Source organism: Tachysurus vachellii, chromosome 12, assembly GCF_030014155.1.
Source record: "Tachysurus vachellii isolate PV-2020 chromosome 12, HZAU_Pvac_v1, whole genome shotgun sequence".
NCBI lineage: Eukaryota > Metazoa > Chordata > Actinopteri > Siluriformes > Bagridae > Tachysurus > Tachysurus vachellii.
In genome coordinates, this window is record NC_083471.1 from 19,702,914 (window position 1) to 19,722,961 (window position 20,048).

General features: G+C 37.1%; 1 protein-coding gene across 1 annotated transcript; it reads right to left on the reverse strand.

The window, feature by feature from the left end:
- Positions 1-1,671: 1,671 nt before the first annotated feature.
- npffr2a (neuropeptide FF receptor 2a) lies at positions 1,672-18,618 on the reverse strand. The gene is made up of 4 exons (XM_060882604.1): positions 18,480-18,618; positions 17,272-17,603; positions 11,384-11,483; positions 1,672-2,506 (listed from the first exon to the last, which is right to left on the reverse strand). The coding sequence occupies exons 2-4, from the start codon at positions 17,594-17,596 to the stop codon at positions 1,672-1,674; spliced, it is 1,260 nt and encodes a 419-aa protein (XP_060738587.1). The 5' UTR covers positions 17,597-17,603; positions 18,480-18,618.
- Positions 18,619-20,048: the final 1,430 nt, after the last annotated feature.

Sequence of the window (20,048 nt, forward strand, 5' to 3'; positions counted from 1 at the left end):
TATGAATAATTAGTTGATGTGCAAGTTCACAGTACAACACACAGCTCAAAATGCTATACAATAAAACATACTAATTCCAAAATCTTGACGGCTGACTGCTTGAAGAAATTGATTGCATAAACCTGATAAAATAATTATCTGTATTCTGAGATTGCAAAATAATTCCTGATAGTCTGAAGTAAGAATCACCCCCTTTATAAAATGAATATGTCCTTTAATTATTATGGCATTTACATACTGATATATATATAATTATATAATCAATTACTATTACAGGGGGCACGGTGGCTTAGTGGTTAGCACAATTGCCTCACACCTCCAGGGTCGGGGTTCGATTCCCGCCTCCGCCTTGTGTGTGTGGAGTCTGCATGTTCTCCCCGTGCCTCGGGGGTTTCCTCCGGGTACTCCGGTTTCCTCCCCCGGTCCAAAGACATGCATAGTAGGTTGATTGGCATCTCTGGTAAATTGTCCGTAGTGTGTGAATGAGAGTGTGTGTGCCCTGCGATGGGTTGGCACTCCGTCCAGGGTGTATCCTGCCTTGATGCCCGATGACGCCTGAGATAGGCACAGGCTCCCTGTGACCCGAGGTAGTTCGGATAAGCGGTAGAAGATGAATGAATGAAAGAATGAATTACTATTACACAATTTCTCTCACTCTTTTCTGATTGTGCACAAGTGCAATGGTGAACAAGCTGAGGGAAATGCCTGCAGAAGTTGTAGTTCCTATCCTGCTCATAATAAGTCCTAAAACATTTTATTTCTTAGGGCAACACTCTGTTTGATTACAGAAACCACATTGTATTAATATTTTTATAGGATAGCTTTTTTAAAAAGAAATTTCAAAACAATATGTCAGTTATGATTTGCAGATTTGCTCATCCAAGACGTGATGTTCTACCTTTTACCCTACATAAAAAATCCTAACTGGCATGAATGGCCAATATCTTCATTCTCAAAACATTTATTTCCATTGACTTGATGGATAGTAGTGTTTTAGCTATTTGGGTTTGGTGCCAAAACTCAGCAAGATTAGATTACGTTGACATGATTTTGTGTAATTCATTCAATCATTCATTCCTCTTCTACCGCTTATCCGAACTACCTCGGGTCACGGGGAGCCTGTGCCTCAGGCGTCATCTCAGGCGTCATCGGGCATCAAGGCAGGATACACCCTGGACGGAGTGCCAACCCATCGCAGGGCACACACATATTCATTCACTCACGCAATCACACACTAGGGATGATTTTCCAGAGATGCCAATCAACCTACCATGCATGTCTTTGTACCGGGGGAGGAAACCGGAGTACCCGGAGGAAACCCCCGAGGCACGGGGAGAACATGCAAACTCCACACACACAAGGTGGAGGCGGGAATCGAACCCCAACCCTGGAGGTGTGAGGCGAACGTGCTAACCACTAAGCCACCGTGCCCCCCATTTTGTGTAATTGTATTACTTATTTTGTTTTGGGTAGGTCAATATCCAAATTTAGTGTCAATTCAGTACTCACAAAACAGATTTTAAGATTACCCTTAAACAGGAAAGTCACTGAAATTCATAAAGAACACTACACATAACAAAACACAAGATACTTTACATTATATAACACTGAGTATGAAAATGCAACCATCTCCCCACTGGACTGGAGCTTCACCCCATTACTTCCCTCCCTTTAGGGTGAAGCTCCGCCCAAACTGCTTTCAGATACTTTTTCAAGGTCCTCCATAACTAAGTCTTGCTCATTCACATGGTTGACTCTTGAATTGTCCACACTGTTCAGTGAGATAGGCTCAGTAGAGGGATGAGGATTAGCTGGCAGCACAGAGTTACTCTGCATTCTATGGGAGTAAGTCTTCCGTCGATGACCGCCCACTGAGCACAGGTTAAACTTAAAAATGGCTTGAAATCCACGACGAAAATTCTCATTGAAGAAACCATAAATTATAGGGTTGACACTGCTGTTGAAGAAAGCAAGCCAGTGGGCAAAAGGATAGATGTAGATGTTAATAAGCCTGTACTGGTTCTCAGTAAGACTGGCATAATCAGAAAGCATCATCAGTGTCCACAGAGGCAACCAGGACAAGATGAAGAGAAAGGCCACAATAAGAAGCATTTTGATGACTCTCTGTTTCTTCTTGGACACGGTGTGGCGGTTGTCATGGCCAGGTTTTCCACCTGTTGGCACAGCTGTTTTGAACAAAGTGATCCCAATCCTCGCATACATGATCACTATTAGGGATAGAGGGGCCAGATATATGTTGGCAAATAAAACAGTGGTATATATCTTTCTCATCTCTTGATTTGGCCAGTTTTCCCGACACCAGTAGAAAGGATTTGTCCTGTTGCCATCCCCAAGAAAGACACGAATGGTTTGCGCTTTCGTTACTTGAAGCATGACTCCAGAGGGGCACATGATCGATATGGCCAAAACCCATATGATTACAATGATGAGTGTGGCAGTCGATATTGTCAGTTTTTGCTTGAAAGGATAAACAATGCATCTGAATCTAGAAAGAAATAAAGAAAGAAAGAAAGAAAGAAAGAAAGAAAGAAAGAAAGACTGTAAGTGCTGTTCATGATATGCATATATCATGCTTGATAACTCAAACTATAATGCTGGATACATCAAACATGTAACAGAGCACATTTTTAATATTACCATTTCCAGACACCGAATATATCTCTATATATTACTCATGTGTTACCACTTTTGAGATGTCAGCATTCAAATACATATGAGTTTCTTTCTTCAAATCGCTAATAGTGTGCTCGTTATGCTCTATGTCCACATGAGAAAATATGATATAACCATATAAATATTGGTGTGTGCAAGTTAGATGCTTTTATAGACATTATAAAAGAAAAAAACAAGCATGCAGGTGTGAGAAGAATTTCCCTTATGATGCTCACAGAATTAAATCGATCAGAAGCAATGCAACCACTTTCAAGCTACACCTGCTGAAGGTCTCATGTGAAGGTCTTCATTTCATTATTCACTGGTTTGGTAAATATATGTGCACATCTGCACTGTTAGTCACATTATTATACACACTGATGCTGTGATCACGAAGCAGCTTGTTAATCCAGAGAGATCATTCCTCTGGCAGTTAGAACTTTCAAGAATTTTACCAAAGCCAGATTGCCCCCTGGGCTACAGGGTTACAAGGGCTACAGGCTGAAATATTGAGATAACATTCAGAAACGCTGGCACTTTTTGTCATTGTATTAACTCTATAACCTTGTTTTAAATTATATGTAGTTTAAACAGAAATCACAGTCTGTGTATTAAATCGTATTCCGTTTTTTTTGAGTGTGCCTAAAATAACACAAGAAGTGCTTGGTATATTTGAATCGTAGACTAATAATACCACATTTAGATATTAATGTCTAAGTCGTTTTCATCCAATTCAAATGGATTACAATTCACCTTCCAGCTACGAAGGAAAGACATGTTTTTGATAGGATAATCTTTTAGCTTTTGTTAGGATAATATTTTACTATAATAAGAGTTTTTGGGATATTTCATATTTAAATGTATTTGTTCTGCCAGTTACAGAGCATCCCATTCTATTTTAAGGGAATTTACATCCTCTATAACAAACCTGCCTGGTGCTCTTAGGGGTATTGTGGGCTTTATGGTTAGCAAGTAATTATGATTAAATTGCTCTAGGTTGTTTGGGTAATTGAGACTTTCAGCAATGAGTAGTTACAGATTTATCTAGTCTGATGTATCTTGTTGGGGAACTTGTGTTTCCTAAACACCACCAAAATTTAAAGACCCTAAAAGCATTGATCTGAATCCATATGCTGACATATTTCTAACAGAAAGTCAGAATGATTTACAGAACAGCCAGCAGCCTTCAAATACATCAGGCAACCATTACACATAAACATTAGAAAACTACCTAAATATATACTGAACAGCGACATTTTTACAAGAGCCTTTTTGCAACTGTGGATAATTTCTCAGCAAGTTCCAAACAGAAATGAAGTCTCCTTCAGGCTTGGACATAATCACCGTGGATATGTTCTAGTTACTGTAAATACTCCAATCTCTATCATTTCTTCAATAAAATAATCCCGAATCACTTTTCTTTTATGTTTGAGAAAGCAATGTATCTGAATGTAGACAGCCACAATGTAGGAGTTTCATTGTGGAGCTTTATCTGGTCTGTGGTGCGAGCAAGGGAGAAAACACATTTAAAACACATTCTTTCTTAGATCAGAACTCCCTCCATACCCACTCTTATATGGTCAAGAGTCTATTGATGAAAATTGCCTGAAAATGAGTCCAGAAGGCACTGGACAGAATTTTCTTTAAAAATATGTAGACCATTTTCCAATGCCCTTTTTAACCATATGTACCTGGATACATATAAAAGAGAACTTTTCACAACCGTAACTCTACACAGATGTTATCCAATTTACTAGCTACAAAATTGGGACCAGTCCTGCATTTACTTAAAAGCTCAGATAAACCAGGCTTCATTCAGAAGAGACCAAGACTATTTGCATTTGTATTAGGGTCTCTTGCAGAAAGTATGAGGAGTCACATAACAGTAGATAAAATTTCTTTAGGGAAAAAAAAAACCCACCACCATAAATCACTGTGTATTCCAACAACATCTTTCTGTTTCTAAAGTCAGATCTAGAGCAACTCAATTTTGTCTCTATTGTCAAGAAGGTTAAAGGTGATATGATTCATTGGAATAATTTCCCTCTCTCTTGGATTGGGAGAATTAGTCAGCTCCTATGATGATAATAGCCATCTGGCTATCTAGGAAAGTGGAAGCTGATTCAGATTTTCGAAGTATATCTGGGGCTATAAATCCTAATTTATATAACTGGCCATTTTACTATTATTATTTTCTAATGTTTATATGTATTATTTCAAGTGATAAAGACAAATCCTGTTTTATAAAGGTCTGAAGAGAAATCATGAAGCCCATTAGTGGTGGAGAACTGTTGGTATGTAGAGAGAGTAAGTACCTGGGTTATCTCTACTAGGGAGAGGTGTTGGAAGTCTTTTAATCAGTTCTAACAAAAATCTGGTACTCTACCAAGGAATTTTATCTATTAAAAATTTGTTGGCTCCAAACTGAAACATGATGAATATGAATTTTTCAGGTCTACCCAGACTTCAAACTCCATTTCCCATCACACATCGTGGCTTACAGGCATGGCTGCACCGGACTCCACTCCCCACAATGCATATTCATAGTCACCAGACTTCTGATGGCACTTAGCACTTCTGATGCGTTTCCAATCTCTCTCTCACTCACACTCACATCTCACCTTACAAGACACTATCAGTCTCAATAACTTTGCAAAGTATTTGTTTGGTTTTTTTTATGTCCAGACATTATCAAGCCTGTTTCCTCATGTCCATTGATCTTGGATTTGACCCTCTTTATGATTGCTTTACATTTGGCAAAGCATCCATCTCATAGTCTAATTTTGTCTGTATCATTCTGTCTGTCTCATTCTGACTATATCCTCATGCTGTCTGTTACTGAATGAGGACAATTAACAGGAAGCAATTGTATAAAACCTCTTTCACGTATAAAATGGTCGGTTTATTAAAAGAAAAGTAGCTATTTCACTGTCTTTAACAATAACCTCAATTACTTAAAAGAATGTTGCCAAGAAATACATGGGTTTCCTTTTGAGTCTAATTGATCTCAATATTTCTTCCCGGTGTCTCCGGCTTCCTCAATATAAATCCAAATATAAATCTAGTCTCAGATTTCTGTAAAGATGCTTTGTTACAATGTACATCGTTAAATGCAGTACAGAAATTTCCTGTAATCCTTCATTTCTGGGACAAGCATTCAAAAGTATTGAGAAAAGCCACAAGAACTCATTTTAGAAAGGGCTTATGGATCTTTATACTAAACCTCGCCAGCAAAGATATTGCTTCGAGTAGGGACTGGGTCAAGATATTTAACAAGCAACTACATTGAAATATAATGAGGGTGTAAAAGACAAACATTGTGTGGAAGAGCAGGGATTATGTTCAATTTCTTCCATTAGGGAGACAAAGAGTAAGCATTGCTCATTTTGTTGTATATGTTACTCAGTGCCTGATATTTCAGATTTGATAGTTGCCACTGAAGTGTAGGTGTGTTGGCTTGCATTGATGTTTGATGGGTGGGTGGTTTTTGAGGAAATTGGGAATATTAAAGATAACTGATATTGTTTTCATGCATTCAATATCGCCCCCTGTTCTGTTTATTTCTCTTCTTGGCTGTTTATCGGAGAGTTAGTGTTATTTCTTGTTTCTAAAAATGAGAAGAGAATGTAATTAAGCTTATAAAAAACATTCCATCTCTTCTTTAAGACTTGTGTGTGAAGACTTGTTCAAGAGGAGGCTAAATTCTCTTAGTTAGCCATTAACATGGGAAAAACTACTGAATACACAAATAAGGTTATTCTTACATTATTGGATGTTTTGATGATGTTGAGATTATCTTTTGAGCAGGCTTAAGTAAATATTGAAGTATTGAACAAGATTAAGATTGACTGCATCTAAAAGATGTTTTATTATGCTCATTTTAGTGTACTTATCGCCTACTGCATTATTACTAGTAAAATAATTATGTCTCTTGCATTTAGTTAGCATTTTCTTAATGTTGCAGTGTAGATAGTGAATATGTATAAGATTGGGTTGTTAGAAATTGATTCATTTTTAATCTCCATACTAAATCACTGAATTTAGCAATTAGGTCACATGAATCTCATCACTGCTACACTGGTGAAACACATAACTTTACTTCTCCCTTTGTATCATCCTCCCATAGAATACTCATTGTTCATGAATCTTTGCAAATTTGCAAGATGCTTCGTATCTCTAGTATCCGTATAATAATAATAGTAGTATAACTTATTAAATCTGATCTAAAAAGGAATTTGAATCCTATCTTGATATGGATAATGAAGTTTACTACACTTCATACTATCCAAACATTGAGATTTCTTTAGAGGATGTGATTATTCGAGACACAGTGTTGAAGTTATTTGCAGTTGGGGCAGTTTGCAGTGGTTCAAGGAATATTTGGAGTCTTTGCATTTACAAATGATCATTGAACATTGACTTCCCATTGGCAGTAATTATTAAATACAAGAAAGTATTATGCTAATACAATCAGTATATTAATGAATATTATTGAAGGATATTGTCATTTTGCCATCTGCCAAAAGCACATTTCAGGGAACAGTCTGTTTGTTGCTAAAGGCTATGAGTGTTTTTTCACTGAGCCAAGGCAAGCCATTGAGCCAATACTGATGAATGTGTTTCATCAGCTGGTACTTCAACTGGAGAGGGAAATGAATAGGACGAATGCAATACCTGCTCATATCCAAGTGCTTTTAACCACATAATCAGCTACAGGTATAATTCTTAGAGAAGCAGGTACTGTATAGCAGGTATTTCCTAACCATTATTAAGTTAGAATATCCAGTACCCTTATAATAACGTGCAATGTGTTAGTGGACCTCCAAGATCCCAATATCACTGGTTCTACTGACTGCATGCATGTCACAATTAAAATCACCACAAAATTGATTTCATCATGTTTATCGGAAAGGCTTTAATTCCATTAAGAAGCAGTTCATCTGTGACAACTATTAATACGAACTTTTCTTTTCTGTAACCTTCCTCTGGACTGATTTAAGAACATCCATGAAACAAACAAACAAACAAACAAAAAGAAGATCACTCCTACAGCCTTGACTCGCTCACAGTTTCACATGTTCTCATACACATGTTCACGGTCACGCAAAGGTAGATGAAGAAATTTTAAATTCTTGCAGTGAAGAAAAACTCCGGCATGTCAACTTAATCATCAAGCCTCTGATTCATCCTCAAACCCATCTCTTACAATGCAGACCCATGCCAAACCACTCATCCACCTGCTACAATAAGAAGTAAGGGTTTGCACCAGTATACAGTTTGGATATCTATTATTCCTTACATCCACATGATGTCAGCATGAACATATGAAAACGAAAAGCCATATCTGGAAATAATTTGATGCAGAGATTGAATTTTGGCATGTGCAAAGGGACAGAGAAGGTCTTGTCAGCAGGTGCTTTTTTACTTTCAGAATTCTCAGAAGTGGATACACAGATATGGAGAACAAGAACAGATGTCTGTGAGACAAAATGTTTTTTTTTTTGTTTGTTTTGGAGTGATAAAAAAATGAGAATACAAATCTCACCTTGAGAAAATACAGATTTCAATAGAAACGCAAATAATTCAGACAGACTGTTCTACATAATGCAATTGAATTTCTTAAAAAAAGGTATAAGAAAAGGTTCATTAGCGAGAAGATTATGGTAACCTGATCCACTGTCTAGCGAAGGCAAACAAGGTGAGTGACAGAACACATACATAGACAGCTTTTCTCACAAGGTAACGCATTAAGAACACAACCTTCGGCTTACAGCTGTGTGCTCTAAATACAGTGAAAAGACATTTCATTCAGACATATAAAAGACACAGCTCAGCGGATTTGATGTTCCTAAACCGAAGAAAGCCACGTTTATAACTTCAGCTCCATTATCTCTAATAAATGAAGAGAATATAAACTGGGTTGACTTAATCGAGACAAAATGTTGTGTATATATATATATATATATATATATATATATATATATATATATATATATATATATATATATATATATATATATATATATATATATACGTGCTAAAAAAAACAATATCAACAACAACAAAAAAAAACAATTCATTATTGGGGGACACGGTGGCTTAGTGGTTAGCACGTTTGCCTCACACCTCCAGGGTTGGGGGTTCGATTCCCGCCTCCACCTTGTGTGTGTGTGGAGTTTGCATGTTCTCCCCGTGCCTCGGGGGTTTCCTCCGGGTACTCCGGTTTCCTCCCTCGGTCCAAAGACATGCATGGTAGGTTGATTGGCATCTCTGGAAAATTGTCCATAGTGTGTGATTGCGTGAGTGAATGAGAGCGTGTGTGCCCTGCGATGGGTTGGCACTCTATCCAGGGTGTATCCTGCCTTGATGCCCAATGACGCATGAGATAGGCACAGGCTCCCTATGACCCGAGGAAGTTCGGATAAGCGGTAGAAAATGAGTGAGTGAGTGAGTGAGTGAATTCATTATTTTTATTCCCCTGCTGATGTTTGTTTTATAGCTATTTACCTAGTGAGGGGGAACCTATCCATGTTGGCAACTCTAAATGAAAGAAAAAGTACTACTAGAATAAGAGACAGATAAGAGACAAGGATGTGATGCATAGCACCAGGTTTGGTTCAGGATGTATGTCACATGAAAGTTTCTAATACTTATTCCTCCCAGATAGTAAGTACAGCATCTGCAGGTCTAGCATTTCAAAAAACAGCATATCAGCCAGAAAAGTGGGTCTAGGGTGGCATATGTGACAGTCTCCTCTAGACACTGTTCAGGTAGTCGGTAGTGGTGTGTGACCTTTGGAAAGTCTAACACATGCTTGACACAGCTATTTGCTAAGGAAGTATTAATCTAGAAGTGGTACACGGGGACAGAAGGAGTCAAATCAGGAGTGACAGAGGGAGTTATGGCTAAAGCTGTTCTCTCTGTACCATTAGTGATTTTACTGTGGAAAATTGAATAAACTGAAGAGTTTGACAAAGACAGTACTGGCATAGTAGCCAAGAATTATGTAATTACACATTTTACCCGTGGCTTAATATAGTGGGTACATCTATCCATCCATCCATCCATCCATCCTCTACACTGCTTATCCTGCTGAGTCTGAGACTGGACAGGATGCCAGTCTATCGCAGGGCGCAATCACACACCCTTTCAAACACTATGACCAATTTAGTGATGCCAATCAGCCTACATCATGTCTTTGGACTGGGAAACACTCGTTTTTATTTTTAATCCCAACCCTCCCATTCCCAAAGGAATTTTGTCAAATTGCACACAACCCCACAATTCGTGCAGTGTGGCATAGTGGAATCTGTCTTAATCAGTGCTGCGCAAAAGAGCGCAATCAGTGCTGTGAGTTGCACGTCAATGCAATCCCAATCAGCTAGTTTAGAGAAGCTGATAGCAGCTTATCCAGACTCATTATCGACAGCTACTCAGGCTCATTATCAGCCTGGATAAAACCCCCAAAAAAAGGGCAGTCACTGAGCAATAAAAACAGCTCTGATGATGAACCTGAACTTCTCTGCCATCTAAGGTCCAGAATCAAGCATTTCAGGTATTTTAACAATAGATACATCATTATACAGTGTAATATAATATACTGTTATAAATGTATTGCATTGGTTTATTCGTTTTAGTAGTTAACAGTGTAGCCTAAAAATAAACGTAGCAGTAATTTGTAGCCTGCTGTTTATTTCTATTAAGTGAAGTACAGTCTTTTTTTTATTCCTGACAAAACATAGCTTAACATCCACTGTAAGCAGTCTTCATGAAATATTACTTCTTAATATTTTTACTTATTTATTACTTCTCAGTATTTTTGCTGTATCAAGCGTGATTTTCTCTTGATCAAAGAAACATTTTATTCAAACTAGAATGATGTTAACAAATTCATTTACATAATATTTTGAAAGGAAAAGTAGATATTTTGGTTGGTGGACATTTTGAAAGGTGCATGATTTTTAAACGCATCATGTTAAAAGATTTCAGTAAGTATAACTGCCTGTGTAGCTTCTATTAAACTGTAGTTTGTCCTCACTCATCATTTAATATTGAAAATCTATTTCTGTTCATTTCTGAGCTTTATTTTTACTTCCTGTCACATTGCCGTTGTTATCTTTTTTGTTTTATTTTTTTTTACATTATTCTTGTTAGTGAAGCATTTACAGCTTTGGGAGTTTCAAACTGTCTCATTCAGATGCACTGAAGTTCACTGAAATTGAATAGCAAGCGCCTATAAACTTGCAACTTGAGCCTTGAGTTCTCTTTGTAGCTCAAGCTTAGATTTTTCCTGAAACCACTTAAACACTGTTTTTGCTGTCAGTCATGCTTCAACTCAAGAACCACGAATGTATCTTGCTGGATTCATCCTCTTGAAAATTCAGACCAGTATCCCTGGCCTTGCTGTTCAGAAGAACTCTGATATAAAGCTGCCTCCACTGTAGTGGTGCTATTAAATAGCTAATGATATGCATTTTGTCCAATTTAATGCTTAAATTTAATCCCATCCAGTTAAATTTCTGCATTATCAGTCTAAAAAAACCTTTTGACCTTCAAATGGGCTGTCATGTCTTTTAGTTTGGAGTGCCTCCCATCTGTCTCCTCTACCATAAAGTCCACTTTTCTTTTCCTGTTGGATTATTGTGTATAGATTAATAATAAAATTAAGTCATATTTACATATATACGTATAAGATGAAAAGTGAGATTACCTGTCAACTGCAATAGCAACCAGAGTAAAGACAGAGGCAGAGACAGATATGCCCTGGACCATTCCACTCATTTTGCAAACCATGTTTCCAAATGGCCAACCTGTAAAGAAGACAGAAAAAAAAAAGAATTTTCTCTGAGCTACGGTTAGCAGTTGTATACAAACAAGATTTATATAAAAGGCTTGTGTGTTCTGAGTTTATTATTCCCCAATTAATTTAAAATAGTTAACATTCGGATCCTTTTAGCAAAAAACAGTCTTCTGTATCAAAACGATAAAAAATGCTTGAGCAGCCAACCATAACACAACAGCTTCAGTAATTTCATTACACTGCCTACTTTTCACGTTGTAGAAGCTCCAAGTTCCCTTTCATGAGTTCATTTGTTTTGTTATTTAATATTGACTGAATTTTTTGAGTCTCACTTTTTGTAGACAAACCACTTTAATGTTAACAAGCTCCTGATTTACATATGAATTTGTCCTCAGTGTCAGCAAAGAGCTCACTCTCTCTCACTCTCTCTCACTCTCTCTTACTCTCTCTTACTCCCTCTCACTCTCTCTCACTCTCTCTCACTCTCTCTTACTCCCTCTCACTCTCTCTCACTCTCTCTCACTCTCTCTCACTCTCTCTCACTCTCTCTTACTCCCTCTCACTCTCTCTTACTCCCTCTCACTCTCTCTCACTCTCTCTTACTCACTCTCTCTCTCACTCTCTCTTACTCTCTTACTCACTCTCTCTCTCACTCTCTCTTACTCCCTCTCACTCTCTCTCACTCCCTCTCACTCACTCTCACTCTCTCTCACTCTCTCTTACTCCCTCTCACTCTCTCTCACTCTCTCTCACACTCTCTCTCACTCTCTCTTACTCCCTCTCACTCTCTCTTACTCCCTCTCACTCTCTCTCACTCTCTCTTACTCACTCTCTCTCTCACTCTCTCTCACTCTCTCTTACTCCCTCTCACTGTAATGTATTACTATATTGTTTGATTCATGCTGAGAGTGTTACTGTACATGATTATCTTTTTTTCAAGGAGTGCAAATTCTTGAAAAAAAACCTGGGAATAAATATCTGTAAAAATTTAACTGAAAAATTTGCAGTTTTCACAAACATTTATTGGAAAACGTGCCATATTAGTGAATTGGTTTGAAAATGTATTTACTGAAAAGTCTTTATTTTCCTTACTGTTTAAATCTCACATACGATGCATGTTGTATTTACTCACACAATTAAAAAAAGTCTTTGAGTTGTAAGGGTGTTGTCTGGCTAAAGAATCCTCAGCTTCGTGGTTGTGTTTAAACGCAGGACGATGTGTGGAAGCAGTCTCCATTGTATTTTCTAAAAAATACAATCTACTAATAATAATATTACTATAATATACTATACAATTAGCCACCCTCGGGTGGTCCACCGTCAGGATCTTGCGTTCTCATTGCCATGGCCCAGGTTCAATTTCCAGTCAGGGAGCTAATATACAGACCAACTGATCCGCTGTAGTGACCCCAAACAGAGAGCAGCCAAAAGAAAAGTAAAAAAAAATTCATCTTAGCGTTCTAATCCATAGAATCCTATATCGCTGTGCTACCTGATGCAGTGCAACATTAACTAGGACACAGTATACAAAATTCATGTATTTTTTCGAATACATCATCATACATTAAGTATCCAGCCTAGAGTCTACCTACACTGAGCTATCTAATAAAACATATAAATATGCAGCGAAATATACCAAAAAGATACCATTAAATTAACCATTTTAATTCCAAACAAACAAACAAACATTTGTTTGTTTTGTTTATTTGATTTACAATTTATATTTAAAAAAATTGTTTAAACATTATTAACTATTTATGCATGTATTTGTTTGTTTGAATGTATGATTGCTTTAATTCCAAACAAACAAACAAACAATTTGTTAATAGTATTGTTTAAACAATCTTTTTTTTGTTTTTGTTTATTTACTTTTTATTTGCTCCTTATTAATTTATATTTTCTTGTTTATTTATTTTTATATTTAGCTGTTCCTAAGCTTATATTTATTCACTCTGAGGTGAAGTACATAAAGCTTAAAGACATTCCGGTGATGTAGATAAAGCTGCCAAGATATTTACCTGCAAATAATTTTTTTTAGCTATGACAAAATGATTGATTGCAAGCCTTATTGTGCTGTGAAATTTATAGCTAAATTCTGCACATCATCAGTTAATTAGTCTTATTCCTCTTGATACATGTTTTGTTTTCTGCTCTGTGTTTTTTAAGCCAATAAACTAAAGCTTTCTTGATATTTTTTCATTGATGTGTGTTTGGGTTTTTTCTGAGCTTCATCTTTGTACACTGCTTGCAAACTTATCGAATCATACAGGAACTTCTGTGAAGTGAAAGATTAAATGGCATGACAACATTAGTGTGATGATCTGCTATTTTCAGTCTTGCTTAAGTAAAATGCATGAAACTTTAAAAGAAGGGTGTAAGATAGTGCCCCCTCTTGGTGATGATTTATTACATCTTCATAATCTCACCATGTCATGAGCAGCTTTCTCCTTTACGACTATAATTAATTCACATTAACTTTGGTGCACCATTTACCTGGTAATACAGTAACCATAGTCAGAACTTTTATACATATCCCAGCTTGTCTAAAGCTATAAAATATTCCGAACACGCATGCATTCGTAATGAGCCGACACACGTGCCAACATATTTTACCAAATTAGTAAAAGATCTGCATGCACCTCATGTTGATGATGTCTAAATTTCCTGAACATTCAAGGATGTCTCATGGTTAGTGTAATATTTGATATCTAACTTATTCATCTTCTTTTTCCTTTCAACATCATTGGATATCAACATTAATTTAATGATCACTTTAAATATTAATGTGCAGTGTTGGACTGATACAGCAACCAGGCTCTTTATACAACATAGCCAGGTTACTCTCCAGATACATTACAGTTTGCCCAACACTTCAGTAATGTGTTGTAAGGGAGCGTTCACACTGGCACTTTAGTTTAATCAGAGCACAGTTCACATGAAAAATCTGTGTTATCAGAAACACACCACAGTACGAACCCAAGACTGCCTGTAGGAGGTGGTGTGAGTTCGGTTGCACTGGATCTGTGTCACAATGTCTGAGAATATGAACATGACTCGTACACGGATCTGCAAGAAGTAAAGTAACCTCTGTGTGTTTTAGCCGATTACGACATCAATAGTTTGCACAGCACATGTGTGCCATAAGGGGAAGGGGAATATTGAACATTGGGACACAGAAAAGATGCATGTGGGAAGCATTATGTTGCATAATAGCTCCAAAATAGATGGTTATTTGGTAATGTGGTAATATTTGTGTTATCCCTTTACATTTGTGATGATATAAGTTAAGGGCAAATGGACTGAGGTTCCGCAGAATCAGAGGAGTCTGAAACTACACAGATGCTGTAGGAGACACCAGAAGCAGTTTATACTGCAGCTAATGTGGCAGGTGTGAAAACCATGTGTTGTTGTTTTTTTTTATCATAGTGGCATCTAACACTGAAATATCCTATAGGTGTTCTGGGTAGAGATGTGAGTGACAGTGAAAGACGTGATATGATTTTAATTATTTCCATACTCATCAATCCATTCCATTAGCCTTCATGTCCTGTGCTTGGGAGCAGCATCTTTCTGAAAAAGAGCACTCTGAACAGGATAAAAATGTTTCATCACAGGATAAACGAGATCAGTCAGAAGAGCTCTGTATTGATTTGCAGTGAGTCTTTTACAGAGCTCCTATTTTTTCTTTTTTCTTTTTTTTTTCATCTGTCACTTGTGGCTGTAAAGCTGATTTAGCTCTTATCTGACCGCTACAGGAGATGTTGTCGATGGAGTGGATTATTTGAAGGTAACAATGTTAAGCTGCATCATATTAACTGCAACCAGGAATACATTACATACATACATATCTAACAACGACAAAGTCAGAGGCATATTAGCTTTGCACATTCTATCATTAACTCCTGCATAAAGCTTTTAGGAATAATTAAAATTAATTAATAATTGAAATTTAAAGGTTAAAATATTTAAATGTCCATTAACACAAATCAATATTACACGTTATTAGCTGTTGGATTGGTAAGAAAAAGAAGTCACTACCATAATTTCCTTTTTTTTTTTTTTTGCAGGTATACATGGTGTGTGAATTGTGAACAACAAAGCCTTTTTGTGTTTGATTACTGAATTTCTAAAACAAAGACTTTTGCGTTTGATTTCTAATTTACATTTGCATTCTCATCATGCCTTAATAAGAGAGCAGAAAGACTTTTTTTGTGGTTTTGTGCATCAGGTGGTGAAAGACTGCATTAGACCCCAGCGTGTCACATCACCATTAGAATATTTGTTGAGGTAAAAAACATCCCCTTTAACTTGAAAGTGACAATACTAAAAGTGTCAATGTCTGTCACAGAGATACAGTCACTAAGGCATCTGCCCAAAAACTTTAGGGATCTGTGGTTAGTATTAGTATTCCGGGTCAGCAAGTACAAACACTTATCTCAATTTCTCACAAAGACAGGGGCTTAGATTACGCGGGGGACACGGGGGACATATCCCCCGCACTTTTTATAAAAAGTAAATTCATCCCCCTCACTTTTTTAGTGGAGAGTTGTGTTCACCACATGTTGCGGTTTTAATGGAGCAATGTATATAAATGCAGAGTGATTTAAAATTCAAAGAGACAAGAAAGTTTAAGATAGTCTATACATGACGTTCACAGCAATCAGTCACTCACTTGTCACATCATCATCACGCGCGCCCAGTACTGTAGCTCGAGTCGCACCGGCGGTCCAGCATTCGGTTACGGATGAGCTCAAAGCGGCAAAAAACGCTTCACTCCTTTTTTATAAAAATGTCAAGCAATGTAAGTTGGCATACGGTATCCGAATTGTGTTGCACAATATTTAGTAACTCTGCCTGTTGCTCTTGTTGAATAATTAGCAAGTTTTAATTTAAAGGATTATAAGGAAAAATAGCTGCTTTGACAAACGTTATATAAACTCTTTTATAACGTCTTTTGTTTTAACAAGTGTTTTATCAAAACCCTTCAAATATGAATAAAGATAATGTTGAACTGAGATTTTACAGCATGTTTAACTCTGCCAATTCTACATAATATCAAGTGTGTGTCACTGTATGTACACGACAGAGACGAGGACGATGAGTAGTGACATTAAAGATGTCATTTTAATAATAAGGAGGAGGTAAATCACACATACATCCAACGTAGTAAAGACGATAACCGACAATGAGTGAAGACAGTGGTGATGAGTATAAATAGAGTCCGGGTGAAGAGACAGGTGAAGATGGGAAACAAACATGGTGGATGACGAAGTTCAAAGGATGATGGGTAATGTAAAAAATGTAAATAAGGTACAAAGATGTCCTTTTAAGGGTACTGTCCCAGTGGCAAGCTGTTCTATTTCTTTCTTTCTTTCTGTTTTATAATCAAATATAATCATAACGCATATAAAGCATGATTAAAAAAAATCATGATTAAAAATAAAACCTGTCATTTACACAAGGGTTAACTGAAAAAAAAAAACAGATAACACTAGACATTTCGTCCCCCCCACTTTTTAAATGATGGCTACGCCCCTGCACAAAGATCTACTGTAGATTCCATTTTTACTTTGGTGAAGATGTTACTTTACATACCTTAGTGCTGTTCCTTTAAACCTCCATTATTTTACCAATGCCATTTAACTAAACACAATGACATTTGCAATACATTTCATATAAAACTGAAGAAGCATTAAGCTCATTTTAGCTGCTGTAAAAAAAAAATGCAAATAGTGGAACAAAATGCAAAAGCAGAATTATTAGTCTAAATGAAATCAGACAATACAAATTGCACTAACCTGTAATAATGTTGTCAAGAAGAGTTGTTGGCATGCAAAAAATCCCAACGAGGAGGTCACTGACAGCCAGGTTGAGAATAAACAGGTTAGTGACAGTACGCATATTCTTGCTCCTTAAGACAATGAAGCACACAACTGCATTTCCAACCATGCAGACCAAGAATATGAGTAAGTATGAGACTATGAAGATAGCTACTACTGATGGCTCGTGCAGGTAAAATCCAACATATGTGATGTTGCTCCGGCGTATGGTGTATTCTATAGACACGTTGGGCAAAGTCAAGTTCTCATCATCCCCAAGAGTGATGTTCAGCTCTCTGTCCATTTTTGATCTTAAAGAAATGAGGAAATTATATTAATGGGTGAAATGTTTTGAACACACTCACAACATGCACACACACACACACACACACACACTTTTTTGCATGCCTAACTATACCACAAGTTGTAAGTAGATGTTCCTGTAAGTCTCCACAAATAATTGAATGATATGGAAGCTGATCACAAAAACCATAATCCACAAATTATGACTGGGGTCACAAAGGCATTCTGAGTTGTTTTCTTCACATAATCATGGATGCAGATGAGAAAATGTAAATGAATCTTTTCAGTTGTTTTATAATGACTCTTCCCTGTTAAAACACAGCAGAGGAATCCCAACATCAGGAAAGCACACACACCCATACAACACACCCACCCACACACCCATTCACACACACACACACACACACACACACACACACACACACACACACACACACAAATTATATTTCAATCACACAGAGCCTTAACAGTCCCTGAAATACAGGCTCTTAACCCTGGTTGTGGATTGCCCTGATTCCTGAACATTTTAGTTTTTTCCCTGCTCATACATCTTCTCTGATTAACCAGATAACAGACAGCCTTTGCTTTGAGTGTTTTTTAAATGTTGTACAGGACACAGCCTTGGCATCTGATCTAGTGTATACCTGCCAATGTACCACGGGCACTAGGACATGTGAATATCCAAGCAAAGACTAAAAACATGCAAAGTAATATTTGCAAAGTGTAAAAAAAAGAAATAAGTAAAAAAAACATTTTTACAATATTTACAATATTTTTTAGTTCATTCATTTTAATTAAGTTTTGATCATTGAATTTTGCATGACAAAATTGAATATATGTCAATTGGAAATGTCTCCTAATCCTGTCACAGAATCAGTTCTTACCTTGCAAAATTTCAGAACAAGCCAGTGCTGAAGCTGCTCCTTAATAACAACAGAAAGGAGTGAAGTAAACGCGCGCGCCGGTTATTAAGGTAAGGAGAATGAACAATGGTCATGATCATCACACACACTTAAGCTGAGCGCCTTTAGCTCTACATGCTCTCCAAAATAAAGCTGGAAAAGAATTTTCACCATTATTCACCTGCTGCTAGAAACTTTCTCTAACCGAAAGCTGTGCAAAGGATCTGCTCTTTTCAGCTGATCTCTGCGCGAGCGCACGAGAGAAAGAGAGAGAGAGAGAGAGAGAGAGAGAGGCGACGCGTCACTTGTGCGCGAGCTTTTGTGTGTACGTGTCCTCGTGTGCGTGCGTGTGTCCTAGTGTGTGTCCTATTCTGTGTGTCCTAGTGCTTCTGTTACAAACGTTCATACCCAACAGGTAGACTACTTCTGCTACACTATAAGGCTTAAACTGAACATATCTATCTATCTATCTATCTATCTATCTATCTATCTATCTATCTATCTATCTATCTATCTATCTATCTAAAAGAATGAATCTATTTATCACGACCTCCTGTACATAATAAAATATTTGAGGGATTCTTAGTGAATTGCAATTGCAATAGACTATGTTACAATTTTAGAAATAAAGGTACCTTTTCTTGTTGATGTACTAAAAAAAAAAAAATTAAATCTTTAGTACATTTAATGTGTATCTTTTAGCTTAAAACAGCAAAAAGGCTAAAACATCAATCCAGGGATGCTTAAGCTATGTAAATAAATAGATATGTCTGCCATCTTACCATCTAAGCACAAAAAACTGTAAAGCATACAGTGTCTGCATCAGTCAGTCAATCCCATTAGCCACAACCTAGCAAGTAATTGAATACAACCCAATAATTACTGTAGCTACTCACAGCAATTAGTCTGTGTGACTGAGAGATCTATAACATTCTATATGCTGATTGTACTAACCAAAGGATTCTTTAATAGAGAGTGGGTAACAAATTTGAGGTGATATTTGAGGTGATACCTGACATGTAAGCTCATGTGTGCTGTAAGCCTACATACGTTATATAAAAGCAACTGTTGTAAAAACTGTTGCATCAGTTATCTGTATGGTCTGGACTTTATAAGCAATAATTTAAAGATTTTGATAGGAAGGGATTAGTGTTGGGTCCAAGCTCAAAGTTTGCGATGACCCATTAGTTCCTCAGGAGCTCTCAGTCTCAGATGAGACGAAGGCATGGCCATATTCCAAGATAACATTGCCAGGATATATTGAGTTCAGATGTGAACGAGTGGTTCAGGGAGTATGAGATATCATTTTCACACATGGATTGGCCACCACAGAGCCCAGACTTAAACCCCATTGAGAATCAGTGGGATGTGCTGGAGAAGACTTTATGAAGCATTCTGACTCTCTCATCATCAGTACAAGATCTTGGCGAATGTTGTGACATTGCATAAGTTTACTGAAACAATGCCACAGCGACCATGCCTTAATCAAAGCAAAACGTGGTCCACTGAAATATTAGTGTGTGACTATGCCAGGTAGTGTATTTTTATAAT

What these genes read in the sequence shown, in the direction of transcription:
- npffr2a (XM_060882604.1), bottom strand. Translation starts at nt 17,596, where the DNA reads ATGGACAGAGAGCTGAACATCACTCTTGGGGATGATGAGAACTTGACT. An exon ending in TCTTGACAACATTATTACAG is followed by an intron (nt 11,484 to 17,271) that starts GTTAGTGCAATT and finishes TCTTCTTTACAG; the next exon opens with GTTGGCCATTTGGAAACATG. An exon ending in GTTGCTATTGCAGTTGACAG is followed by an intron (nt 2,507 to 11,383) that starts GTAATCTCACTT and finishes ATTTCTTTCTAG; the next exon opens with ATTCAGATGCATTGTTTATC.